The following is a 27,976-nucleotide window of genomic DNA, read 5'->3' as shown; positions in this document are numbered from 1 at the left end:
GGACCTGCTGGGTGAGGGGAAGGAAAGGTTCCTCGGCTGTACCACTGCGGGCTTTGCGGGTGAGCACGACATGAGGCGACTGCCGCTCGCCTCGGCGCTATCCGGCTCCCCGAGCCGACCAGGGCCGGATCCCAGCGCAGCGTCCCAGCGCTACACCCCGCTCGCTGCCCCGGCGCCCGGGCGCTCTCCCCGCCCGCCTCTTCCCCCCTTCGGCGCCCCCCCGCGCGGCGAATGGTGCGAGCCGCAGGTGTGGCCTGCGGGACAAACCAACAGCGGCCGGGGGGGGATCGGCTCGGCGGGAGGGCGGGACGGGACGGGGCTGGCAGCGGGCGCATCACCGGGAGCGAAGCGGGCGGAGCGGCCGCCGCGGGAGATTGAAGTGCCGGGGGCGAGGAGCGTGAGGCGTTGCTGCCACTGCCAGCGTCGCCCGTGGGGAGGAGAATAGGAGGAGGGGGCTGGTAAGTGCCATGGGCCGGCGGCAGCGGGAGTGCGGCCCCGGCGGCGGCGGTGCCGGTGCCGGGGGGGCGGGCAGGGCACGGCGGGGCAGTGGCCGCGGCTCCGGGAGGCCGGGGGCCCGCCCCTGCCCGGGTGTCCGTCCCCGGCCTGCCCCGCCGAGCCGCCCGTGCCCGAGCTGCGGGTGGGAGAAGGCGCGTGGCGAACCGGGAAAGGGCGCGCGAGGCGGGCAGCGCCGGGCTGCTCTGCCCAAGGTTGCTGGCCCAGGTGTTGGCACAGGCAGGCCGTGACCTGGATCACAAAACCAATCTTGGTTTAAAGATAAAGTTAGATTTTTTTTTTTCCCCCTGAAAAAAATGTTTTCAGCTTGAGTCAGCTTCCTGGGCTGATTCAGGGTAGGGGCAGCGAGAGGAGAAACTCGTGGCTGGAGCTGATGCACGTGGTGTGAGTGCTGGTCGAAAGTGTTAATAGAGCTGCCGGCTAATTAGAACATCTGTATTAACTCTAATTAGAGCATCTGCAGGAACTCTAGTTAGAACATCTGTAATGACTCTTGAGTTATAATTTGGTCATTCTTATCTTGATGGAGCATTTATTTTAATGCTGAAGTGTTTCAGGTGCCTTTGGGTGGGTGCATTTCTCCATGAGCTTTAGCAAATATGTGTACGGAGTAGATTTCTTCATCGAGAACTAAACCTCTTTAGAAATTGATTGATTCTTGTATAGTAGCACTTGGAAAAAACTCTGTGGGTCATCATCACTTGGTCAGCTTCAGGGGCTGATTGCAGGAAGAGCAGGATTTTAGAACACTGACAACTAGACGACTTTAATGCTCTAATTTTCTGTGTATTCACTTATCAGAACCACATTTGCATCCTGTCACATACTGAATGGCCTGGTATGTATAGGCATTCTTGAGTCTAACAGATGTGATGAAAGGCATTTGCCCTTCCCCTCACCAGCCTATAGAATCACAATGACAAAAGGCTGAAATATATGAGAAGATAGATTTGTTAAATATTAGAGCATAGTACTGCCTCTAAACATGAAAAATAGAGTGAGTAAAAAATTGGATATTCCTAAGAAAGTCTGTAACTGGACACCAGTTTGATAGGTTTTAAAAGCATCTTTCCAAATTACTTTTTTCTACAGAAGAAGCAGCTCTCACATGCAGGACTCTGCTACCCTGAGTTCCTTGAGTGAATGTGGTAGCTGAGTCAGTGGCAGCAACTGTTCATAGTTCAGTCTTGTTAGATGATGTTTCCCGTCTTCTGGGGAGAAGTTGGAGCTTTCCCTCCAGCCCCTTGCTGGTATTTTTATCCCCTTCCTTGTCTAAAACATCCATCCCCGTGCTGCCTCACTGTGTCTTGAAGGCTTGGCTGCGGGCAGAGCTTTGCTTTCACTTCTTTCACTTTCTGTTCTCCTTGTCTACAGATACAGAGATATCAGGAACTGGCATTTGTTTCTTGTTCCCTGTTTTCTGGCAAACCTGAGCTTCTGTTAGGAAAGATGGTGAGATTCTGCTGGAGCACTAGACTTGGGCTGGCTTGTAACTTGTGTTTATTTAATAAGTTACTTATTATTATTACCTAGGGATCTCAAGTCAACACCCTCCCTAGGCTTACTACTGTCAGCTGAAAGTAAAAATCAGGGTTTCCATTCAAGCTGCCTTACAAGTTTGAAGAGCATCCTTTCTTGTCACATTTTGTGCATCAAAACCTTCTAAATCCTCTTTACAATGCCAAGCAAAATTTAATCATGTAATTGTGATACGAATGTTTGGGCTTCTTACAACTAGGAGTGGCATACAAAAAAGTAATACATTAAAAGTATTGAATGGCTGTGGCTTTTTAAAATCCCATTTTCAATCAAGCCCTCTTTTACTATCTCTGTTTTATTTTCATCTTCTTTCCTGCAAGTGTATGGAGTTAAAAAATAATCTTACAATCTCATCTGTTGGGGGAAACCCCAAACCAAACAAAGCCTAAGTAAACACACATACCCCACATACTGTGGATTAGGTTTCAGACAAAATCATAGAACATGAAGGGGTTGGGATGGACTTTAAAGATCATCTAGTCCTAGCTCCACTTCCCTGTGCAGGGATACCTCCCTCTAGACCAGGTTGCCCAAGGCCTTGAACACTTCCAAGGATGGGGTATTCACAGCTTCTCTGGGCAACCTGCTCCAGTGTCTCACCATTCTCACAGTGGAGAATTTCTTCCTAATATCTAACCTTAATTTCCACCCTGTGAGTTTGAACCTGTTATTTCTTGTCCCATTGATACAGTTCCAAGTCCCTCTTCTGCTTCCTGTTAGGTCTCTTTCAGATACTGGAGGTTTGTTTGATTTCCATGCAGCCTTCTCTTCTCCAGGCTGAGCAGCCCAAACTTTCTCAGCCTGTCTTTGTCGGGGAGGTGCCCCAGTCCCATTATCAACTTCGTGGCCTCCTCTGGACTTGCTCCAACAGTTCCGTGTTCTCCTTGTGCTGGGAGCACCAGAGCTGGCACCATATTCCAGGTGGGGTGTCAGCGGAGGGGAATAGAGGAGGAGACAATCCGCTCCCCCCCTTGCCCTGCTGCCCACGCTGCTTTGGATTCAGCCCAGGATACATCTGGCTTTGTGAGCTGCGAGCGCACACTGCTGGGTTAATGCTGTTTTTCACCAGCCACCCCCCCGGTGCTGGTTTTAAGCTAAGAAGCAATGGAATGATCCTGGCCGGGAACAAGGCTGACAGCCCGGCCCCGGGCGCTGTGTCCGCCTCCTCCCGCTTCCTCCTCCTCCTCCGGGACTACGGCTCCCAGCAGCGCCCGGGCTGAAAGTGAAAATAAGCGCCAGGTTACGCTCCTGTTTGCGCCCTCCGCCTCTCTCCCTCCCTCCCTCCTTCCCTCCCTCCCGGCGGGCCGCACGTGTCCTTCCTTTCCCTTTTGTTTTCCGCCCGCAGGCCGGCTGCGCGCCCGGGACGCGCCCGCTCCCCCCAGCACCGGGACCCGCCGGAGCTGCCCCCGGCCCTGCGCGGCGGCAGTGACGGAGCTGCGAGTCCGGGCTGCGCAGGAAACTTTGCCGCTTCTCCCCGCGCTCCCCACATGCGAGTGGACAACGTGAAGCCGGCTGCTGCTCTTCCTGCCGCTCCCGTTGCTGCTCCCGCAGCGCTGCCCCGCGCTCCGGCCGCTGCACCTGTGCCCGGCCCCGGAGCTGCGCCGCGGCTTCTCCTCGCCATGTGGGACTAGGAGGGGTGCGGCGGTCTCCTCGGTGAACATGGATGCGGCGGGCAGGGCCGGCGGAGGGGAGCAGAGCCAGCCCGGCAGCGGCAGGGACGCCCCCGGGGACACGTCCATGGACCGCTACCTGCGATCTCAGGGCTTGTACAGGAAGAAAGTGGCCAAGGATGGCTCCTGCCTTTTCAGGGCTGTGGCCGAGCAGGTAACTGGTTACATAAACAAAGCTCCTTCTCACGAAGGCATGGGAAGTGGATCTCATTAGTGGGTGGTAATTAGTGTTAAAACGCAGACAGGTATATGTTAAGGTTATGCGGTCATGTGCCGGTGAAAAACGTGACTTTTTAAAAATAATTTCCATCTTGCGAGGTGAGGGAAGTTCTGTGTGTTCAGCTGCCTCCTGCCACCAAGAAATCCTTATCTGTTTTGACCTTCCACCGCCTCCTCAGAGCTTTTTTCAGTGGTAAGATCGCAACATTGAAATACAGCTGCTGGGTATGAGATTCTCTAGGAAAAGGAATTTAGAGCTGAAAAGCCACGGTCTAGTTTTGTTAATCAGTTGACTGTAAAATTAGAGAAAGTGAGTAATTTATTTTCTGTTCTTCCTGTTGAATTCCCCTCCCCCATTTCAGTGTTAGTGTTAAAGGAAAAAAGCGACAGCGTCATCTTGTCTTAAGTACAAGCAAACAGCAGTGGGAGCTCTGGTGCTTCTGATTGTGGGAACCCAGATTCCTGTGCTAATTATACACAAATCACTTAAAAAAAAATTCCTTTCCCCACTGAATTGATAAGTTCAGGCAGCAAACACTATTGATTGGAAGTGGGTGTTTTTTTATCTCAAGGGAATAGATATATATACAATATATATTGCTATTCTGACTTTTTCATTAATACATAGAAAGTTTCTCTTACACTTCAGTGTTGATAGAACTTTTTTTCAGCTGTTATGTTTTTAACATCCCATTCTTATTATGGAGTCATTTAGGTTGGAAATGACCTCTAAGAAAGTAAGGTATTTAATTCAGAGTTATTAAGTATTTGTCTGCAAATTTGGTCTCATTTGTGTACTCTTCATTCAGAAAAACTGAATTTGGAAGTGATTTATTTTGAGGGTGGTTTGTAAGGACTGCGAGAGGCACTGCAACTTAAATGGTCTGGGACTTCCCTGCATTGTACTGAGATAACTTGTAACATGTGGTGAAAGTAATAGTTTTCCAGTAAAGATTTGAACAGGAGGTAGAATTCAGGTGTCATATTTAGGGAACTGAATTCCTGGCTTCCTAAAAAGTGTTTGGCCAACAGGCCTCTTGAGGAGAAGGTAAACATGCACTGTGAGACTTGGTTGGATTTTGTCTGAATGAATGCATGTTGGTAGGTGGCTTCCTCATCCATTCCTGCTGTAACTTCCTTCAGTTAACTGAAGCCCTTTACAAAGGAGGCAGTTAAAGATTAACAATAAATGCTATTCATTTGCTTCCTAAATCCTCATGAAATTGAATGTTTGAATTTAGCAAACCTGTGAATTCTGCAGTTACTTAATTTTTTATTAAGTAATTGAGGTTTGACTTGCCTGAAGGTATTGCTGCTGAATGAGTATGCATATTGAATATTCTTAAAAATAAAACTAGAGTATTTCCAAGCCTGTATTTAGACAGCAGTCATTAATTATTTGTGGCCTGTCATCAAAACTCCTGAGATCCAATGTCGCCTTGTTGTCTTGTTCCCTTTGTAGGTGTTGCACTCTCAGTCTCGGCACATTGATGTTAGGATGGCTTGTGTAGACTATCTTCGGAAAAATAGGGAGAAATTTGAAGCAGTAAGTATTTTTGTTTTCTTTGCCAGCATTTAAAAAAAGTTACTTTATTCCTTCCACTTTGGTATCTTCTGCACTCCCCTATGTTTGTGGCAATATTCATCATAGCTAAATGCCATTTGGTGCTATTTCAGTTAATTAGCACATATGTGGTAGTAATTAATTTTCATTAGCCTGGAGAGACTTATGTATTCCTTGGACTGGAGTGATGTGGTGTGGGAGAAGTTTTTAATGCTCATGAAGAAAGAAAAGCAAACATAATCTTCAGTAGTCTATAGTGAAGCTACTATAATTGGGATTTTAATTTGGTATAATGCCTACTTTTATTAAAGTTGTAAAATGTTGTGCTAATTAATAGCTTTTCCAGTATATAAGGGATTTGACTGATCAGATTAGTGATTTTTTTTTCAGGGTCTGCAGTTTATTATGCATTGGTACTGTAGGTTTTTTTTTTTCCTAAGCATCTGTAACTAAGCTTTTCATCAACCATAGATGTAAAATATTTTGATATTCATTATACTTGGTCAGTCCTGTCGGTGTAACATTACAAGTTCCTTTTTTTCCCTTCCTTTTACAAGAACATTAATCAATAATGGTGCTTCTGTTTGTATGGCTTCTAGTGTATGTACTGTTACCTGATTTCCAGGACAGACAGAAGGGGAGTGAGTATGTGTAAGGATTTGCTACCAGAAGATTATTACTCTATTTTTCTGTTCTAAATTTACCCAGACCCAAAATACAAAGACTGTTTTAGGTATGCACTGGCATAGGGAAGAGAAGGAATAAGAGTGTGTCTTTGTGCTGTAATTTCTGACATAGTAGCCTCAGCTCTAATGTGAGTGATCACATAAATGTGGAAGTTACTAGAAATTAATGATATAAAATACAGCAGATCTCTCTGGGACAATGCTGCTCTGACTTGACTCCTTCTGGTCGTTTCTAACTCTTGGATGTCTCTCTTACTTCATTTTTTCACTGCTGACTTTTTAATCCCTTTCTTTCCAGAATTACCCTGCTCATTCCAATATGTGCTTCTCTACTTCTGTTCTCTTTTTCCATTGTGTAGTGTTTTGAAATTCCATGCCCTTTTTGACTCTTAAGTGTGTGTTGTTCCCATGTTGCTGTTTGCCATCACTGCTTTATTAGCCCTAGCTGGTTTTAGTATGGTTTTAGTATTGTTTTGGTCTCTCTCATCCAAACTCTTGGTCCCAGTATTCTTTTTTCCCTCTCAGACATTATCCCAAGGTATGACCTGTCCTCTGTCCGTCTTTGCTGTCCTTCTGAAAAAGCTCCTTTTTAAAAGTTTCTTATGAGAGTAGGTGTTTCATATTTGTTCTCATTTCCCAGTGTTCTTCCTCCCACGGGTACCTTGCTTCAGCTCTGCTGATCTCCTTTGCTGCCGCTGTCTCACTCTGCTTTGTATTTTCTGTCTGGAATATACCAGTTATCTCTCTTCAAAAAACCCGAACAGCATAAACAACAAATGCCTCTTTCCCTAATCTCCTGGTTCAGCTGTTTACTTGCTGCCTTCTCAGTAGTTATGCTCTATTGACATGGTGGTGCTTCCTGGAGTTCCTTTATTCTCTGCCTGTTGTTATAATTTCAGCTTAAATTTGTGTCTTTCTTTCCACTGATACTGTTATAACCAAGATTTCAGGAGTGTAGCCACCATCTTCATTTCCATCCTCAGCCTTTCTTGCAGTGTTATCTTGAATTGCTGCTGTGTTACATTCATTCTCTAACTCTTCAGTTTCCTATGGGAACTTCCTGGTGTCCTTCCTTTCTTCCTCTGTGCATTACCTTCATGTCATTTAATTTTGACACAAAAAGTAACTGCTGTCTGTGATCATATTTGGCTGATTCACCTTTTTTAACTTCACACCTGATTGTTCCTATCGAAATTAAAACTTTGGGCCGGGCTTGTTAGTTCTTCTCACTTCCAAATGGCTAAAGCAGAACTTTGAATCTCATTGCTCCACTCAGTTCTCCTTACTTTCTGGTTTCTTAATCACTATGGGTAAAGAGGCCATCCAGCTCAAGTTCATTGAGATTTCCTTCTTGATTTGCACCTCTGTGCCTCTTTATTTCAGGTAAATCAAGCAGATAGAGACTAAAGAGCAATTTTTAAAAGCAGCCTCTCTGTGGCCTGTGTGGCTGAAACACTTTGCAGTTAAGATGTCTCAGCTACTGCAGCTTCTGTCTCTGCTCTTGGCAGATGTGAGTTTGGCCTCTTCATGTGTGGTAGGGAGTGCAGTTGAAGGATCATTTTCTTGGGCTGGCACTTGAAGTGTAGCCTGGTTGTTTGCATCCTTTGCTGAAAGTAACAGCAGTTTGAGGTGATACAGAACAGAGGAAGAAGTGCTGTATGAGGTGGCTGTACTAGATCTTACCACTGCTTCTGTACTACAGAAATGGGACTCCTGTTTCTGATTGTCCATTGCTGTTTATTTAACAAGATGTCTGAGTTCAAGTCCACAATTCTCTCTTCAGTGATGCTCTGCATGCCTTAGATGAATTGCCCATAAACATCTACATCACATCATCTCTGCTTTCTTCCAGATTCCCCATTTGAGTTTCTTTTTGGGGGGAGGGTTGTTTGGTTTATTTTACAGCTGTTTATGTGGTTATTTTCTGCAAGGCAGACCTGTGTGTTTGGCTGTTCATTCCTTCATCTCTACATCCCTTTATATTTATGTTGTGAGCTTTGTGAGGGCAGGGGAGACTTCCATTTCCAGTGGTACATTCCCATTGGTGCAGTGGGTCACAGGTTGGGGATTCCATATGCTGCACTATTAAAAATCACTAATTACTGATGGTTGTTTTTTGGTTTTTGTTTTTTTTTAATACAGTTCATAGAGGGGCCATTTGAAGATTATTTAAAAAGTTTGGAAAATCCGCAGGTATGTCAGACCTGATTTATGATAGAAAGCAAGTACTTTTGTTGAAGTTGATGGCTAATTGGATTTTTTTCCTCTAAAGTGTTTTTGATTGAACTTTGGTCTTTGAATTATGTGAATATATAGTTTTATGTATGTACTTTCTGCTGTAAAATGATTTGGGGAATTGTGTTTTTATGTCTTGCTGAACTCCAGGTTCAGTGTTCATATATTTATTTTCAACAGTGATTTCTTGCATCTCTTGATCTGCTTATGAGGAGGTATAATTGTGTGCTTGTTTGAACTTAATTTTCTTTTGCTTTCAATACAGGAATGGGTTGGACAAGTAGAAATAAGTGCCCTTTCTCTTATGTACAAGTAAGAAAACCTTTCAATATGTTTTACTGAGATAGACATAATTTCTGTTGTTTTTTTAGTAAATCAGTTGGAACAGAAAAGATAGAATTATGTTATACCATACCATAATCTGTAAAATTATAAATATATTTGAGAATTGCAGGTGTCAATAGATTAAGTAAACATAGAAAAGTGAGTTTGAAATAGTGCCATATATCTCACCTGCGGAGCCAGTTGTGGGTAATCTCATACAGTTGTACTTTGTTAATTTTAATATCCTGGTTTTTCTGTGAACATTGCTTTTCTTCCTGTAACTCACCAAGGCTTTAGTACTAGCCCTATTGCTCATATGTGAGCTGTACCAATTTCCTATGTACTAAATCTTTCTTCACAAAGTAGTGAGAAGCAATGTGCTGAGTATTTATAACTGCTTTCTAATTATTGTGCAAGGGAGTGAGTAATCCAGAGCATCTTCACTGTCTGCTGTTTATAAACTCATTAAAAATTCAGAATTTCAAAATGTTTACTGTAAATTAATGGCTTTGTCTATTGATGAGACAGCTGATAAGAGGAAAAAATCAGACTAGTTAAATATTACCTTTGGGCACTTTGAGTGCTATGTGTGGGAAATTATATGGAATTCTATCTTTGCATTTTGTGAGGTGAATGGGCCAGCTCAGAGTTATGTGTCCTGCTTGGATGGGGGAGGACTGAGCTGAAAGTCAGAGCAAAGCTTGGCTCAAGAGGCTTAGTGAGAAGGTCTGATTACAGAAGGTTACACTGAGCCAGGTTGTAGAGGGATATAACTCAATTTAAGTCAGCAGAATTGGATGCTTAATCAGATCAGAAACTGGATGGTCATGATCTGTTGTATTTCTGGCCATGAGAAATGTATTCTCATGAGCAGGAGCAGTTTATTTTGAAGTTGTGCCACACTGGTGTCCAGGGCCACAGCTGATAAATGAATAGAGACAAATCCTGGTTAATAACAGTGGGTTTTAAAAATATCCATTGCAAGCATCAGGAGGGTTTTGTGGTACAGATGCAACTCTTAGGTAGTATTTCACTGCAGAGGTGAGCACACAAGAGTAGTTATTGCTGAGCTTGTTTTGGGAAGACAGGCTTCTATTGAAAAGGCAATTTAGAGTCTCAGGGAAAGTAGGAATAGTGTTGGAGGTAGGGGGAAAGAGCTGCTCCCTCTCCTGTGTGCTGGCAGACTTAAGGGAAGTAAGAATTTCCTGTTCAGTTCCAGTAAGTGGCTTTCAGACTTCAGGCATAGGATAGAAATTCAGTTCAAATAGGTTTGATTTCCCTTTCACTCCTCAGACCTCTCACAAATGTGGGTTGGTTATCTAGTAAATTTTTCTTTGCTCCCTGAAGTAGGTGGGTTTTTTCCTTTCAGAATTGCTTTTTCTGAGTAGTTGTACAATTTTTTTTTAATCCAGAAACTGAATATACTCAATTATTTTGCAAGACCTATAACATTTTTGCCTATGTGAGAAAGAATTTGAAGGAGGTGACAGGCTGTTAAGCAAAGAACTCTAAGAGAACATTATGGATGAAAGGGAGAGAGAGAAAATATTTAAGTTTAAAATCACAATAGAGATTAATTATAGCAGAGAAACCACTAGGTGTTTTCTCTGTTTAGATATCTCCTTTGATTTTGACTTCAGTGCTCAAATTTTGATTGATACTACTTCTAAAATAAATTCTTCACTGTTACTTTTTTTTTTTCAGGAAAGATTTCATAATATACCAGGAGCCAAATGCTTCCCCTTCACGTGTAACTGAAAATGGCTTTTCTGATAAGGTAAAAAAAAAGTCATGGCTATTATGACAGGCTGAAGTAAGACTACTTTATGAACAGCAAGAAGTTGTATGTGACTTTCACTATTCAACACAATGAAAAGTTCTGAGAATTCAGTTTTAGCAATTTATTTTGTACATGTTTAAGGCAGTTGTGCTATTAATACATGTAACACTTCTTTTTAAATATATGAGATGTGTTTAGGGTGTGGCATATCTTCCTACTAATATACAATTCTGTAAAAATCAATTTTCAGGCACTAATCTCTGTCTTAAACTTTTTTTGGCTTTTGTTTAAATTCCATTTGGTTTAAAGGACATCCACCAAACATTTTGATTGTTTTATTGATACATTGAGATCCTGAAAGATAACAAAGCACATGGGTGCCTTAAATTTAATTTAAAGGTAGTGCTTATGAAAAATTGAGATGCCTGAAATATCTGTGTGTTTTTTTAATAGGTATTGCTGTGCTTCTCAAATGGAAACCACTATGATATTGTGTATCCCATAGAGTATGCAGAGAAGGCTGCTCTATGCCAGTGTAAGTATCAAGCTGTTAGTTAAAACATTTTTACCAAAAATATTGAAGCTATCATTGTTAGGTTTCAGGAAAAGGCTCTGTATGGGAGTTTATTGTAGTCATTTTCAGTGGCTTGGTTTTCAGTTTGAGTTGTCAATTACTGTATGATTACCATCTGAAATGGTGGAATAAAAACTGATTTAGCTGGTAACTGATTTTGCTCTTCCACTTTCTCCTTCTCCTCCCCAGCTCTGCTGTATGAGTTGCTCTATGAGAAAGTGTTTGATATGGATGTAAAGAAAATCATGGCAGAACTTAGTGCTGTTGGTGTGGCAGAGGAAAGTAATGGGAGCAGTGAAGTGTCTGCTTCGGATTCGGAAGATGACAACTACAGGTAAATGAAATTGAAAAGTTGCCTGTGAACACACATTAAATGAGTTTTCTGAATTTCTGGTGGGTGGTAGAATCCAACAGTCAGGGTTGAAAACATTTAAAATTACTAAGAAAAGAAGCAGGAAGAGGTAGGGTTAGAAGTGTGAAAGAATGCAATGTATATCTTCACTTACCTAAGGACAGGCTTCTGGCCTTCCTCTGTTCTTCCTGCAGCCTAGCTTTGAGTCTCCTTACATAATGGATTATTGCCATTGCAACATGTGCCTCTTCCTGTTTAGAGTAGCAGAATTCCCTGGGAGAACTGTCAGGGTGCCAGTGTCTCTGAGAATGACTTGGCTTTCTGTACAGCTGAGTAGAGTTACAGGAATCTGATCCAACTTGTGTGGCTTCCATATCTGGGGGCTGGAATACCTGCTTGAGGTGAAGCTGATAGAGACATACAGATACAGCTTGCTCCATTTTGATCTGCATCATGGAGAAGTGGGTTTATATTCTTTTTGCTGGATGCTCTCGTAAGCTTTGAGATTTCGACCTGACCCCTTTTGCACACTTAGTCCTTCACAGTACCATTTTTGCACTTACATATTGGCAGTTTTTCTTCTGTTTAATAAGGTTCTTAACTCTGGCTTGTATGAAATTCCACTGAAACTGCAGAGTTGGTGCTGCATCAGTGGATCATGTCCCCTCCTCCCACTGATAGTCACAGTCCTTCCCTAGGGCTCTGCTGTGTGGCATGTGGCAGGAGAAGTTCTTTGAGCTGTTGGGAGCTGGTTTCTCCCATAGGTTGAAAACAACAGAAGGGAAGATAATGGAAATCATCACACCAAAAAAAAAAATGTTCCGGGAAAGGGATTTAGCTTATTTTTGTGTTTGGAAAAAAAATACTAGGGAATGTTGCCAATTAAAATACAAAGTATTTCTGCCTGAGGAAACAATTATTATAGCTAAATGTCAGCTAATGGAAATCTTTATTCCTTTCTGTTCTTGGAGCTTTCCTGGGATTCAAATGCAGTAGCCCTACCCTGTATCTTTGGGATTCCTAAGAAAATATCCTGCTAACCTCCTTAGCACCTTTGGAAATAAGGTCATGTGCTCACTGGAGACTGTGGAACTCAATGTTTTTGATTTAAACCATATGCCCTATAATGCAGGGGCTGGCGTGTGTGTATGTGACTCTTGACCCAGTTAACACAAATTACAGCCACTTTGCTGAGTTTATGAAGTCCTAAATCTTTTGCTTATCCTAAAGTTGACTTCGGCATGTTTCATAAGCTAGTTTTCCAGAAGATTCTTTTCATTTTATAAATATAAACTTTTCAATAATGTTGTTATTAAGTGCAGTAGTTTTGGGAGAAGTTAATGCTGACAGTTGCCTACAACTATTGTAGGAAAAATACTTGGAACTTTCTCAGTGGAAAGTTTTTTTCTGGTGATGTCAGGTGTAGAAAATAAGAGTAAATTAGAGTGCCTGATGGAAGCTAACTAACGGAGTAGGTTGGTTTTGAGGGTTTTTTTATGTCTACATTTGCAAGGTTTTCCTCATGTAGTTGCAAAAATTTGAAGAGGACTTTTGTTTCCCTTGTCATCCACCCCTTGCTTTTTTTTCCCATAAGTGACAGCAAAGCACACATTAGATAGACTTGCTAAAATTTGTACTTAAACCCAAAATCTTACTTCTTTATCAAAGAAAGCTACAGTTTCTGTTTTAGACAGCTTTTTCACTTCAAGAGATGAAGATATTCTGTGATGTGGTTATTGCCAGGAAAATATGTAGAGAATGGTAGTCACTATTTTTATCCTCTTTAGATGTGTCTTACCTGATTTTCAGGGCTTAGTAATGCTGTAATTCATTATGAAAACATAACTTGCCTCTGTCCTATTGCAGAAGTAAAGCTACAACAGTTAGTGATATGAATGGAATGAAGTCTCTTTCTGGCAACAAGGTATTTATCCACTGAGATTTATTTTCTTTCCAATAACTTGTTCTTGGCTATATTTTTGGTATTTAATGTTCATGAGATACTCTTGAGTTAACAGCTTTCCTAACAGGTAATATCCTAAAAACTACCGGTTTCTTTGGAAAGTAATGGATATTTTTGATGTGCTCAGAGGTGAATAGATGTCCTTTTTAGTGCTGCTTAGTTCTTGGATTTGTTCTGGCATGGTTAAAAGAACACAATTGACATGTTTTTTAAAGCTCTTTATGCTCTGTATCTTTTCAGCATTTCTGTGTGTCAGTACAAGGCTTGAGCACTGTGATTGAAATATGCCAAGCTGGACATGTCTGTGTAGTTGACCTTTTAGCATTTGTTCTGTTCCATGCAGCACGTTGAGAGCAATGGGAATCCCACCTCGCTGGTGTTGCCTAAAAAGGTTCTGAAATCACTTGATCCCTTGGTTTACAGAAACATTGAATACGATGTTTGGCTCCGATCTAGATGGGGTGAGTAACGGGATGGGTCACTGGGCAGATTTGGGGCCTGAACACCTGATTTGCATTTTTACTGCATCAAGAAAGTAATCCTTTTGGTATATTTAAACTAACAGTATATTACTGCTTCTGTATTTCCAGATCAGCAAAAACAAGATTTTTCTATCGCTGCTGGCATGCAATACTCCATTGGAGATAAATGTAAAGTAAGTAACATTGAATTGTAGCTTATAGACACATTAACATTTTGCTCAAGATGTCAATTTTCCCTCTTTGTTAACTATTTTGATATTGCTACTCTATAAATATTCTTAGCTTGTGTCTTCAGCTGAGGATGTACTTGTCCTTTAATTGTTGGCAGTGTTCATGACTTACAGCATGATGTACAACTGATCAGTGCAATTTTGCTCCATTAAAAAAATCACAAGGTTAACTCCAAGGTATATGTAGTAAGGTGACTGGGAGCCTCAACGTTAAGCATGGAACTGTATATCCATGTGCTTGTATTTGACACTGGAAATGGTGATTACTCTGTGTATATTGGCTTTGATAAAAACCTCAGCACTTCCAAGTAATGGAGTACAGCTTGCTTTAGTTACTGCCAATCCTGAAGTTTTGGGCACTTCTTCCGCTCAAGGTGTTGCAAGTGTGTTACACAATTGGTCGTCATGTTCTATTAAGATTTGTATTAAGTGTTGCTGCTTAAGAACAATCAAGGTTTGCCACTAAATTCTGAATTTGTAGATTAGTCTCCTTAAGTGTATTAATTAAATTTGTGGTACTCAGCTAAACGTGTTCCTTTCTAGGACATTTGACCATCTATTAAAGTTATTAATATTAATGACAAAATATTCAGTTGGGTTAATCATGCAGCACAGGGGCTCTCTCGGTTTGTACTTTTTTATTTGTGTAATGGAATCAACCGTTGTGACTGAACTGCAGGGAAAACACATCTCCAAACCTAAAAAAAACCCCAGCCACAAAATACTCCACAAAGGCACAAGGCCTCAAACCCCCTGGCCCCCAAACAAAACCAACCTAATGCTGAGTTGATTATTTATTGCTTAATAGTACAGGCTTAAAATGTGCATTTAAGACCCTAAGGCTGTCTTGTGTGGTATTTATTTAGATATTATTAGGAGAAAACACTCTGGTAATTACATACTCTATTTGTTAAATTTTCTGTGTATGTGGCAAGACAGTAAATATATAGTATGAAAACATAGGAAGAAAACATGAAGTGAATAGCAAAAATTAGAGTTGACCAAATTAATACAACTAAAGCCAAATACTGTAGTGAAACATTAAGAAATTTATTTTTTATTCAGCAGAAGAATTTTAAGAACATAGAATGTCAGTCAAACAACTAACACTATGATCATATCTAAAGAACCTTTTTTGATTGTTCTTAAAAAAACCTTCTGAAGAATAACTCCTGAAGTAATTGGTGTTCATTATGTTCCTAATTAGAATACATTTCACTGAAGTGAAGTGGATTTTAATAGGGAAAAGCTTTGAGTTTTATTGTGAGAGAGAGTGTTTTCAGTAAAGCTGAAAAGCCTGGCTGCACTGATTGCTTTTAACTTTCTCATGTGGTTTTGAAAAGCATATTTCATTAAGTAGGGTTCCTCAGCAAGCTGTTTGTTTGTGGGCTGTTTGTTTAGTGTTGTGCGTGTGTGTTTGTTTTAATAGTATTTTTATTTTGTTTTGACGAAGCAATGGGGGTTGAAGATTGGCTTTTGATTCATTTATTGAACTGTGATGTGTATTTTTTTAGGTCTTCTGTTGCCCAGAGGAAAATTTCTCTTTCTCATTGTTTATATTTTAAAGAGCTAGCTCCTCTCACAGTCATCTTTGGAGCTAATATTTTTTTTTTTTAACTCTTGTTCTTTACAGGTGCGCTTAGATCATAATGGGAAATTTTATAATGCCCATATTCAAGAAGTTTATTCAGAGAATGGGCCAGTTGTTGTATTTGTAGAAGAGCTTGGAGCAAAGTGAGTGCTTAATCTTTTTTGGAAGGGAGCACCAAACTGAAAAAAGCATGAGTTTGGTTCAGAGTTAACTTCAGCCTGTGAAATGTGTCTGGTTCTTTACTTGGAGTAGTACTACCACAAATTTGTTAAGAAAGCAGCATACTATTTAAAAAAGAAAAAATTGATTATCATTTCATACTTCTTTCTGTAGTGCCAAGTAGTCTGGGTATTACTTGCAGAGTAGAATAGTAATTATTACCTCAATAGTATTTTAATTTTTGTGCACAAGATTCATTCCTAAACAGATTGACACTGGGCTAATAAGGTGTTGCTTGGACTTAGATTAGATGCTGGATTTGTGACAAGCTTTTCATATTGAAAGGTCCATTAGAGCTCCTCTGGTGTTTGAGTAGCTTTGCCTGATTTCATGCAGGGTAACAAGTTGCTCTTTAGATCAGCATCATCTTTGCCCTACCTGGGGCAAAAAAGTGTTTGAAGTTGTTCTTGTGGGTTGGGGATTTGATGGTTTTGGTTGTGTGGGGTGGGGTTTTTTGTTTGTTGGGGTGTTTTGGTGGGGAGGGGGCAGGGAGAGAGCAGTTTGAGACATCTTGAGCTCTGCTATACATCCTGTGATTTATGGGTCAAAAAGCCCCACACTGATTGTAGTTTGGGAAGAGGAAACACTTTCAGTCAAGGTAAATGAGAAAGATGCCCATTTATCTCACCATTAAAAATAATTATGTGATCTGAAGATTATCTTGCAGTTTGAATCCTTTTAAAATTGGAATTTAACCTGTTTGAATAATGTAAATATATAACTAATATATTATACTAGTTAAATATTTACATTATTCTATTAATATAGAATATATTACGTTATAGTTATACATTATATTACTATATAGTATATATACTATATACTATATGATATACTATTATATTACTATATAATAAATATATAAATAAATAACCTTTCAAATAATGTAAACTGTTGCTTGGACCATCTCTAGCATCCTCAATTAAAAAGGCATAATTGTTCTGGGATATACACAATCAATGTAACATCTTTCAGTCTTGGCACCTATAGCAGCATAGGTAATAAATTTATCTAAGTGTTGCTTTTATCTAAGTATATTGCTTTTTGGAATCATTCTCTTTTTCTGTCTGCCCTGAAGGCACTTTACAAATGGCTGATCATTCTTTACTAAGTTTGTGTCAACTTGCTAGTTTTATGTAAAAAGGAATAAAAAAGGGTTTGTTGTTCTACACATTGCTTGAGTGTAATCATAAAGGCAAAGAACTTTGAAAACAATGTTCTCAAAAATGGAAAGATCTGTCAGTAATAGTGAACATGTAGTATTAATTTATGCAAGTCCCAGTCTGGTCTTTTAAGATATTATTCCCTCCATAATTCCTTGTTTTGTAGGCATGCTGTCTCACTGAAGAGCCTTAAACCTCTTCCACAGACCTCTCCTATGGAGGGCTGGAACACTGTGCCAGGGAAGAAGATAAAAAAGTTTTACCCAACATGGGGGCAGAATGCTCAGCCTGGTAGGACTGTACCTGTCTTTGTGTGGCAGAACCTTCTTTGTCAGATGTTTTGTCCCAAAGAGCTTAAAAAATGATTTAAACAAAAGTCTTACCTGTTTTCACGTTGTTATCACAGATGCGGAGTGCAGAGGGCCAAAGAATCAGAGCAAGTCAATCAAACCCCAGTCAGCACTACCTCCTCGACTTCAGCATACTGTGGGAACCAGGCAGCACCAGTTCTTGTGTTCTGGGCCCCAACCTCATCAGACCTCAACTGAGCAAAAGGCTCCAGGCAGGAATCCTTCCCAGTCTGCAAGGTAAAACTGCAAACAGCATCTTCCCTGGCTTGAACTCTTAACTGAGCTTCTGGGAGCCCAGGTACCTGCTTCAGATGCTTCCAGCATACTCTTTTGAAATACATTGCCATTGAATGCTTAGGAAGTGTCCCAAGTCCTTAAGAATACACACAAGCATGGGAAAAATAATTTTTTTCTTGCATGGCAGAAGCTGCCTACATTTTTATCTTGGAAAGTGGATGTTAGATTATGTTGTAGTTGTTTTTCTTGAAAGGTCCATTAAAGCACCGAGCTCCTCTGTTGGTGCTTGAGTAGCTCTGCCCGATTTCATACAAAGAGTGCCAAGTTGCTCTTTAGATCAGCATCATCTTTGCCCTACCTGGGGCAAAAAAGTGTTTGAAGTTGTTCTTGTGGGTTGGGGATTTGATGGTTTTGGTTGTGTGGGGTGGGGTTTTTTGTTTGTTGGGGTGTTTTGGTTGGGGCTGAAATAATGCTGCAAGTGCTTCTTGGGCATGGCTAAGATTTTCCCTCAGCTTCTGCTGAACCTGTCATAGTGGACTGCTTTGTGTTCTGACTTAACGTTTGAAAGGAGTATTAAAAGAGTGTTTTGCCTGCATTTGTTGGTAGTGACATTTTGATTCCTTGAGCTGCTGCAGCAGAGTTTCTATTTCCATACTTGCATCTTCCTCCTCCTCCTAAGCCAGGAGTTTGTGTAGGGTTGGATGCAGAATTTTAGTCTGAGCGATGCTCTTTGTTTGGCGTGGCAGGAAGGCGGAGCGCGAGCGCGGCGAGGAGCTGAGCCACCACGGCAGCAGCAGAGACTGTCACTACTTCGGGCTGTCCCCTGAGGAGCGCAGGGAGAAGCAGGCCATAGAGGAGTCCCGCTCCCTCTATGAGATCCAGCAGAGGGATGAACAAGCTTTTCCTGCTCTTTGCAATGTATGCTGCATTCCTTGTCATTAACTTTATTGCACTTTCCATACTTGCCTGTGAACCTTTCATTAGCCTTTGGTTTGCTGTCCTTGAATCACACTGCAATTCAAAAATGAAGGATATTAATTTTGCACTCGCTTTGTAATTAGAAGTACAGGTATCTGCAATGCTTTATATGTTAAAGATAAGAAAATACACCTAGTAGTTTATCCTGGGAATAATTGAACGTCCACCACACAGTGCTTTAGGTGCGTAAATATGGCAGACACATGAGCATCTGTATTTGTAGGATTTTGGAGAGACCATTCTACTGATGCAATTTTAATGAAACTGGGTGGGAGTCCCAGTACATCCAGGGAAGCGAGCAGATCCTGTGGGTAAAGAGCTACTCTCCACATAGGTTTGTTCTAGAGGTGTGTGGGGCTTTTTGGGTTTAAATCCTAGGGCAAACAAACAAGAACAAGCCTGGGAAGAAAGGCTTCAGTCTTCTAGTCAAAGGGACAGAGGTTGCTCTCTCCTGGGCAGTAACAGTTTGCTTTATTTGCTCACCTGCAGGAGGAGGATGTGATTTATTGTCTGATTGAAACAGATTTTGTAACATCAGCTAGTGGCATGATGCTCTTAAAGGGCGCTTGGCAAAATGTAGCAATGAATGAGAAAGAGGGGATGAATGGCTCAGTATCCTGCAGAGACTCCCCCCCTTCCCCTTTCTGCCTATCACAGACATAAATATTATTTGTCATGAAGGTGTAATAGTATCATAGCAGATGATGGTAAAGTGTCACTGGACTGATGACATAAAGTGATATTTCTGCTTTTGTTAACTTCTTCAGAACCAGTTAGTCTGTCAGGCTGCTACACAGACTGTGGATAATGTAAACCAGAAAAAGTTCTCAAACACTGAAAGAAGAAACAGCAAGTGGACAGTAGAGGTGGAAGAGCAGAAGGAGAAAGGTAAAACTAAATGGGTTTAGGTAATGGCTGTTTTTTTAATTTGCTTGTTTTGTTACTGTCAAGATGGGGCATCTGTTTAGGCAATGAGGGGAAAGTTATCCTGAGTAGCAGTGCCAAACTAAACTGGGCTGGAGGTAGCAAGGGTGTGGTTTGTGAAGAAAGTACATTTCCCTGCTTTGTGAATGTGGCTGAGAGAGTAGACTCCTGGCTGGAATTTTTGTAGTAAATGGGAAGAAAAATGAGAAAAACTAAAAGACTTATCAAGGATACCCTAAATTAGATCCTTTTGAAATTCTAGAGTGTGTGGCAGAAAGTGCCAGTGGGAAGAGCCTTAAGAGTAATTTATGAACCAGGTGAAAGTATTCAGTGTGGCATGGTTAAGAATTAGCATACCTTGGTACAGGAGGGGGAGAAGAAGGGTACAGAAGGGTTGAAAAAACAAACCTGTTTACAGTAGAAAGCTCTGTCACATGGTCAAAATTTTGTTTGGGTTTTCTCTTTCCCCCCAGTCGGTTACAACACTTCAGCTTCTCTTCATGGACTTAAAGCTTTTCCTCCTCTGTGAGGAAGTGGAACATGGCAGTAATAGAAGAAAGCTGTAGGTGCCAGGAGGAGGTAGTTAGTAAATCTCTGCTAATTGCAAAGGAATTTTTTAAGGAACGTTCACATTTTTTAAGAAATGTTCACGTAGAAAAAGCTGGAGAGAAAGTAAAGACTCCACTGTCATGATGAATTTGGCTGAAGGGCATGGCATGTCCAGCTTTCTCTGCTTTTTGTGACACTCAGATTTGCATTGCCTCTTGTGAAACTAGGTTAACAATCCCATGGGAATCAAGTATACTTCATTCTGAGTGTTTAGGGATTCCTATTGCTGCTTGGGGATTTGGCAGTAATTCTCAAAATCAATACTGTTTCCATTTTTACTGCTGTCTAGTTGTGACAGAGTATATAATAAGCTTTTAAAAAGTCTGTATCTACTACTGATAATCTGGACATGAGTTTGATTGACAAGCAGTGATAGCCAGGTCTGAACATAAGCCAGAATGTGAAGAACTTGTTCAGATCTTACTATGTCATGACTGTTTTTTTAACTGTCTTCCCCACCAAAGTGTTTGCTGGTGCTTGAGGAATGAAACCTTGTGCAGCAGTCTGAAAACTTTTTTTGATCTTTTGATCCACTGCAACATTCTAAGCTTTTTTTTTAATCAGTCAAAAGTAGACAAGACTTTGAGCTTCTTTTATCTTAATACTTGAATATGAAAATACCAATCAGAGCACTTTCCCTTTAAGAAAAGTACAAACTTTTGTTTCATTAGAAGCAATTTAGGATGAATATATTTAAAGGGACAGCTGCATTTCATTCCTGCTTTCCCCAAGCATCACTGAAATGGTTTCCAAACATCACTAAAGAACTCCTGTAGAGTTGCAGAACCCAGGTTGAAGTAGCTGCTCTGTTACTGCCCGAATAACTGTTTGTTTTAGGATGCTTTGATCTTTGGTAAAAATAGAAATTTAAGTTTTCTGAAGTAATTATATACTAAGGTATAGGTTTAGTTTTGAAAGTTTAATTTTGGAAAGACAAACTAACTGGCTTAAGTTGTGATAGCCATAAGTGGTGTAATGGTTCATTTACTAGGTTATGTCTTGGTGTTGCAGAGTCAAATTCCAGGCAGATCCACTTAAGTCAGAAGCTTGAGCCAAATTCATCTGAGGTAATCTTAAAGAAAAGACCAAATTTTTTTTTAATGTTATTGCTTCTCTGATACATGATTAGCAGAGCAATAGCTGCCTTTAGAGCTGTGATTGCTGCTGCTGCTTTACAGCTTTTAGTGAAATACTCCTAAGGCTGGAAGCTTGTACTTGTCAGCTTTCCTCAGCCCTGTAATCTATACTTAGTCTTTCTCTGCAATCAGAGTCCTCAAACCTGGGCTATTGAGAGCACTTACAAATCTGGATTTGTAATTGCTTAGTACAGTCTGTACTTCCAGTATAATGGGACCACAGAAGATTTGATGTTTGCTAATAGCTATTGTGCTAACAGACCATGAGCTCTGAAGTTCAGTGAAGATTTATGGCCTCTTGTTGGCTTTTAACCTTTGCTGTCCTTTCAATGAGCAAAATGTCACACTAGTTTAATATGTGATGGGTGCTTAGCACACTTTGTATGGAGTGTGGTTTACTGTTTGTGAATAGCTCTTTGTAAAGTTAATCTTACTATTAGACTAGCTGTGTATGTTGTTTCTAACTTTGCTTTAGAAGAATAGTCAAGATGAGAGTTATCCAAAAGCTTCACCTCCTTTGGAACAAGTAAAAACAGATTCTCCGATTCTTGCTGAGCAAGTAAGAAATGTTTGTTTGATTTCAAAGTTTTCCAGTCAGGAGACTTCAGACAAAGGGGAGCTTCATCACAGCCACGTATGTATGACAATACTGGCTTTTAATTACACAGTCATTTCTATGGTGATAATGCTAAAATTTCATATTCACAGTTAGGAATCTGTTACGTCCAGCATATAGATTATAAAAGGACAACCCTTGATAGAAAAGTAAATCTGTTATTTTCTGAGAGAGGGGTTATTTCATACCTTTCTACCAAGGTAGAAATTTAAATTCTTTAGCTTTTCCTTTTCAGGTTTCTCTGAGGTTATTGGTAATTGCTTGTGAGGGTGGCTTTTATTTTGGGCGGGAGATACTTAAATGTAAAGCTTGAGGAGGTGGTTGTAGCACTGATGGCTCTGTGGTACAGGCATGGCTGGATAGAGCTCAGAGCAGATCTCTCCACACAGAGATGCAGCTCAGGTCTCTTTGGGTATGTTCCTAGTTAGTACTTCCCTGTGGGCATGGTGGTAGTCCAGATAAGGCTGTGAATTGTCAGAGTCACCAGCCATGATGGGATTCAGATTTGTTTGTTTTTCCAGAACCTGACTGAGTGCTTGCCCAGCGTAACTCCGACACCCTCTCCAGTCTTCTCTGAGGTGCATTTACCTCCAGCAGTGCCTTCTGTACCAGCCATTGTGCCAGCTTGGCCAAGTGAGCCAGCAACATACGGACCAGCAGGTTTGCAGAAATACTAACATAAATCAGAAATTACTAACCCTGGAAAATACTTCAACTCTCTTACTAAGTTGAAGGTAGTCCCAGGAGACACTGTCTGGTATAATTTCACATTCCAAAGGCAGGCATTCATAGGGCTGTAGTTTCTCACTGCTGAAACCTAGTGAGAGTTCTAAGAGATCTTTGATTGCCTGTATGTACAGTTTGCTTGATTCCCAACCTGAAGGTACAAGAGGGTTGTGTACTTAATTGGCCGTTTTTCCTCTTGAGTGGGATAGCATTGAGTTTTGGGATCTGCTTAAGGTAGAGCATATTGTCAGCATGTTGAAACCTGGTAAGTGTTTGTGCTCTGTGTCCCATGTAACAATAGGCTCCTTGGTTGACTCCTGAGGACTCAGCTTGGGACTTGCATGTCTGAAAGTAATGAGATCCATTTGGACCTGAGCTGCAAAGCCAGTGTAATGGTTTTGGTGTGCTGTGCAGATCTTAGGGTCTGTGAAGTTAGCTTAGAATCAGTAGTGCTAATTAGATCAGGTGCTGCATTTTCTCTCACACTGCTGCTTCTGTACAAGAACCAGCTTTCAGATCAGCCTGCTTTGTTCACGAGACAGTCACAATCCCATCTCATTTGACTGCGTCTGTGACAGAAGATGTGCAGCCCAGTTGATCTAAGCTCAGATTCAGAGTTGACTCTAAATGACTAGTCAGAATGAGAACTTCAGGGATTCACGTGAAAGTTTCAGTTCCCCCATTTTTTCCTCCATCCTATTTCCTTCTGGCATCCATAATTTTAAAAAAGAAACATGGGATCAGTTTAGCTATTTCTGGAAAGGTTAGCTAAATAGTTTCAATCTTTCTGAAAACTATTCTCTGCATTTTGAATCCTGCTTTTCTGATGTCTTTTGGTTTGTGATTATTTATCTATATATACATATCTATAGATAAGCATTGATAGCTGTTCTATTTCTATACATATGTATGTATCTGTTTTGGGGTTTTTTCCCTCTAGGTATTCCAACCCAAATACCTGCTTCTTCACTGATGCCAGGACCAGCCACGGGACCTGACTCTATTGTATCACAGGCTCAGGTAACATCTGCTTCAGGTGCTGGAGTTCCTGTGTGGCTACAAGCAGTTAACCAGCCTTTAATGCCTTTGCCTCAGACTCTGAATCCCTACCAGGATCCACTCTACCCCGGATTCCCTTTTAATGAAAAGGGAGAAAGAGCCGTTGCACCTCCTTACTCCCTGTGCAGTACTGGGGATGACTTACCTAAAGGTGAGAAGTCTGAATTTGACACCATTTTTTCTAATAGGTTTCCTTTTCTTAAAATGTAGATAAACACAACTTTTTTTGGTCCTGTTGTCATTCTTTGTCCAAAGATCCAGTAGTTGTCATTCCGTGATTTAAGATGTGGGAAGGAATATTGAATAGAGTTGTAACTCTTTCGTTTGCATTGCCAACATTGTCACTGTTTCAGGTGGTTACACCTGGAAATCTGGTAGGATCATTTTGTAGCTCTTAGCTTGCCCCATCATAACTTGAGGTTTTGTGCATGTAAAGAATTATCTTTGGTGAACTGTCCTGTCAGAGTAATAGGTTTGCTCATGTCTTTTAAAAGCTTGCAAGCTGTTGAACATTTCCTTACTGATCTGGGAAAATACAGGTTTTGGCATACTCTGAGTGCAAGGTATGTCCATAAAGAACATCTCATGTCTGATTGCACAGTGGTGTTTAGTGAACTGTTTCTTTAACAACTAGAAGTTCACAGACTGTTAAAACTGAAATTTAAACTGCTGTTGTGTTCTAGATACCTTACTGTGGCAAAAAACCCCAACTTAATCAATTGAAGACATGCAAGTAGTAACTTAATATTGGTGTTCTCTACTGAAATGTAATTTCACACAGTTTTTGTGTCAGATGAAATATTTTAGGTCCTTATAAATATTCTTCTTTTTTTTAGATAAGAATATTCTGAGATTTTTCTTCAATCTTGGTGTGAAGGTAACTCTTCAAACTTCCTTATGTTTTCATTTTTGTTACAAAAATCGCTTGTAAATGTTGGTACTTAGAATGCAGAAAATTTGTTGCTGCAGGTGTACATTTCAAGTCTGTCTTTCAGACTGAAATACTTCCTTATTTTGTTTTCTGTTAACTGGGATTCCAGCAGTTGTCCACAGTGCACTTCAAGTCAGCAGAATTCAAATTCATGTCAATAGCATAGTGAGACCTATTGGCTTCCAGCTGTGGCTGCATAGCCAGCAAATTGTGCTTTACAAAGTCACAGATAAATTGTGCATGTGAAGATGGTTCTTTTGCATGATGTGCATAGGGAATGAGAAAATGCCCTCAGACTTCAACCTTGGCTGTGTACTGGCAAAGCCACTGCAGTGCAAATCCCCAAATCTTTCCCTTGGGCCACTCCCTTAAGTACCCTGCATGTCTGTTCTTTCTGCTCAGGTTAATGATAATAGTACCTCTACGCTTTCAGTAATTATAGTAGTGTGTATGTGTAAATGTGGTGCACATCTGTGGTGTGGTTGGGGAAGAGGCTTAGCCAAAACCCAACATTTTCCATTGCTTGGCAAGGCAAAGTTGTTTTCTTTCTTTCTCCCTTCTGCACAAAATAATGTTCCTTTTTACCTTCTTACTCCTTCTGTCAGGCAAGCTACCTGGGGCAAGGTGCTGAGAGCTCTTGGGCTCATTTCATGGGACTTTGGCCATAGCAACAATATCGTGTCTGGGCATGGAAAGAGGGAATATTCAGCACAGTTTCCAATGTCAATTTGATACCTCTGTGCTTAATAGGAAATCCATAAGTCATTAATTAGCAAGTTGTCACTCCATTGCATTTAAACTCTTTAAACAGAGATTCCTAAGCTTGACATGCTTGGGACTCTCCTTACTGCTGCTGTGGATTATTTAGGTTCTAGCCTGTCGTTTGGTGCTTCAGCACCATCTGCTGGTCCCAGGCCACATTCTAGTGGCTATGCTGCTCCGCTGGTGTCACAGGGTACAGCAGGCCTGGGAAATACCCTCTGCATTGTCTGCTGCTCTGCTCCAGACCCTGCCCTGCCCACACCCTTCCACTGCACATTGAGAGGGAAGGGGCTCCTGCAGAGGAGGTCTGCATGGGCTTTCCAGGATGGTTTGCTCCAGGAACTGTCTCTACAGAGTCCAGTTCATTAACGTGGAGGTAGAGAAAAGGGAAAGGGTCACCACCTGAGGTGGACAACTTCAGTGTAGTGATCTTTGCAAAGTGCGGTCTAGTAGAAGAAATTGCCAATTAGTAAGTGTGATTCTGGAAAATGAGTTTGAAATGTTTCTCTTCAAACACAGAGCTAGAGCATGACTTATTAAGTCAAGCTTTATGTCTTTAACATACAGAAATCGTTACTAAGTTTTCTTACTGGTCATAACTGTTGCCCATTTCAACTGCATTTGGAAGGGAAACAAAAAAAAAAAAGAACACCATCCTAGAGTTGTATGATTTAGAATGGAGGGCAGTCACTGTAAAGAAAATTCACTTTTATCTCCTGTATTGTTTTGAAATGGTAAATGACTGATGTGCTTTTATATCTCTCTGAACATTCAAAAGACCAAATAACTGATTTTAATTTTTTTTTTCCCTGATGTCTTGCAGGCATACAGTTGTCCCATGTGGGCACCCCATTCTTACCTGTACCCCCTGCACCAGGCCTATTTAGCTACTTGTAGAATGTACCCAAACGTGTCCCTTCCTGTGTATCCGCACAACCCCTGGTTCCAGGAGGCTGCTCCTGCTCAGAACGAAAACGAAACTGCACGACCAAACAGGCATTTTGCTGTCCAGACCGAGGCCAGGTCCAATGGTCAGATTCCACAGGTTGACAGATCTCCATCACTGCCTCTGATCATACCTTCAGCTCAGGTGACGGAAAGTCAAGGACAGGTCTGTGTCGAACCGGAGAATCCAGCGCAGGCTCTTCATGCCAACTACGACGAGTCCCTGAGAGGGAAAAATATGTTCCCGCAGCCGCCCTTTGGACACAATCACTTTCTAGGAGCTGTTCCAATAGCACCTCCTTTCTTTCCTCACTTCTGGTATGGGTACCCAGTTCAGGGTTTCATTGAGAATTCAGTAGCGAGACCTAACCTTGTCTTGTCTCCTGAGGACAAAGAGGCAGCAGCTGGCACCTCTGCCAGCATGTACGTGGGCAAAGAATGCAGCCCTCCAGTTCCTGGAGTGAACTGTGCAGAGCAGCTCCAGAAGACCAACAGTGTCAGCGGCTCCAATACCGTCCCATTCCCAGTGGCTGCTGCAGGGACCCCGAAAGACACTTCAGCCAGGGCACCTCAGCTGGAGCAAACCTGTCCTGCTGCTCCTAAGCAGAAAGCAGGCGGGCAGCAGCATCGCCCTCCACAGACACAGGGTCCAGAGAGGCCGACAGCAGGGCCCAGCACGCAGGCACTGCTGGCAGAACCTCCCAAAAGCGAACTGAAAGCCGGCACTCCCAGCCGGAAGGAGAGGCCTGCTAAAGGGAGAGAGTCCAAGGGCACTGGGAGCGTGCAGACGGAAAGCAGGGCCCAGAGAACAAGGGAGGAGAGCTCTGAAGATGACACGGAGGTTTCCGACATGCTGAGGAGTGGCAGGTCCAAGCAGTTCTATAACCAGACTTATGGAGGAGGCAGAAGGCCCAGACCTGACAGGGGTTATTCCAGCAGGGGAGGATACCAGTTCCAAAGAAATGAGGAGGCCTGGAAAGGACCACCCAGCAGAAGCAGAGATGACGGCTACCAGTATCAGAGAAACTTTAGAGGGCAGCCATATAGGAACGACAGGAGAAGGGCAGCACTGGGAGATAATCAGAGGGGGCAGCAAGCATAAAATGAGTGAATATTTGGAAAATTTAAGCAAAAAGTAATTTGAAGTAGAAGCTGAAAATCTTAATTTCTTTTTAGTGAAGTTCAATGATGTTTAATTTTGGGCTAATTTTTGGCAAGTAAAGACTAGGAGGATGTCAAGTCCTACCATAGGGTTCTCGGGGGGATTCTAGAATTTGTTTGGCTTAGCAGTTTTTCTTCAATGTCAAATTAGGAAAAAAATAGGTTTAGTGTTTGATAATTTTTTTCCCCACAAAGGTTTCCGTTTGTGATAGAAAATGGGTATGTGCGTTTACTAGAGTGACAAATGACAGCATTTGATGTGATCTAGATTCTAAAATTGACGGTAACATTGCACCAAATATAAATGTATATTTTATCATACAATGCCTTAGTTCTGAACTGAGCTAAAGGAATTCTCAGCCTACTGCACTGTTGTCTCTGATATGCTTCCAACCCAAAGGCCTTTCATCTCAAAAAGAAAAAATATCTGTCAAACTT

The 27,976-nt window shown here is 41.4% G+C and overlaps 1 protein-coding gene across 7 annotated transcripts; it reads left to right on the top strand.

Annotated features, from left to right (window-relative positions):
* Positions 1-310: 310 nt before the first annotated feature.
* On the top strand, positions 311-27,976 carry OTUD4 (OTU deubiquitinase 4). Of its 7 annotated transcripts, none has more exons than XM_030948134.1 (23): positions 311-458; positions 3,398-3,876; positions 5,404-5,487; positions 8,334-8,384; positions 8,692-8,738; positions 10,455-10,527; positions 10,984-11,065; positions 11,294-11,438; positions 13,323-13,380; positions 13,763-13,880; positions 14,010-14,074; positions 15,765-15,865; positions 17,271-17,395; positions 17,511-17,691; positions 18,438-18,609; positions 19,437-19,557; positions 21,214-21,269; positions 21,814-21,972; positions 22,476-22,614; positions 23,621-23,700; positions 23,794-23,890; positions 24,576-24,616; positions 26,256-27,976. In XM_030948134.1, exons 2-23 carry the CDS (start codon positions 3,712-3,714, stop codon positions 27,477-27,479), a joined length of 3,384 nt encoding a protein of 1,127 aa, XP_030803994.1. In that variant the 5' UTR covers positions 311-458; positions 3,398-3,711; the 3' UTR covers positions 27,480-27,976. The 7 variants fall into 7 exon arrangements, with proteins under 7 accessions (XP_030803994.1, XP_030803992.1, XP_030803995.1 ...); XM_030948132.1 differs by having other exon boundaries at positions 23,776-23,890; XM_030948135.1 differs by having other exon boundaries at positions 21,925-21,972; positions 23,621-23,890.

The sequence above is a fragment of the Camarhynchus parvulus genome, chromosome 4 (genome assembly GCF_901933205.1).
Source record: "Camarhynchus parvulus chromosome 4, STF_HiC, whole genome shotgun sequence".
Lineage (NCBI taxonomy): Eukaryota > Metazoa > Chordata > Aves > Passeriformes > Thraupidae > Camarhynchus > Camarhynchus parvulus.
Note: the sequence above shows the minus strand (reverse complement) of the source record. Positions and strands in the feature narration are given on the sequence as shown.

Excerpts from the sequence above, each read along its gene's own strand:
- OTUD4 (XM_030948130.1), top strand. The coding sequence starts at position 3,712 with ATGGATGCGGCGGGCAGGGCCGGCGGAGGGGAGCAGAGCCAGCCCGGC. Across the intron at positions 3,877-5,403 it reads TCAGGGCTGTGGCCGAGCAG|GTGTTGCACTCTCAGTCTCG; the intron begins GTAACTGGTTAC and ends TTCCCTTTGTAG. Across the intron at positions 17,396-17,510 it reads GGGGCAGAATGCTCAGCCTG|ATGCGGAGTGCAGAGGGCCA; the intron begins GTAGGACTGTAC and ends TTGTTATCACAG.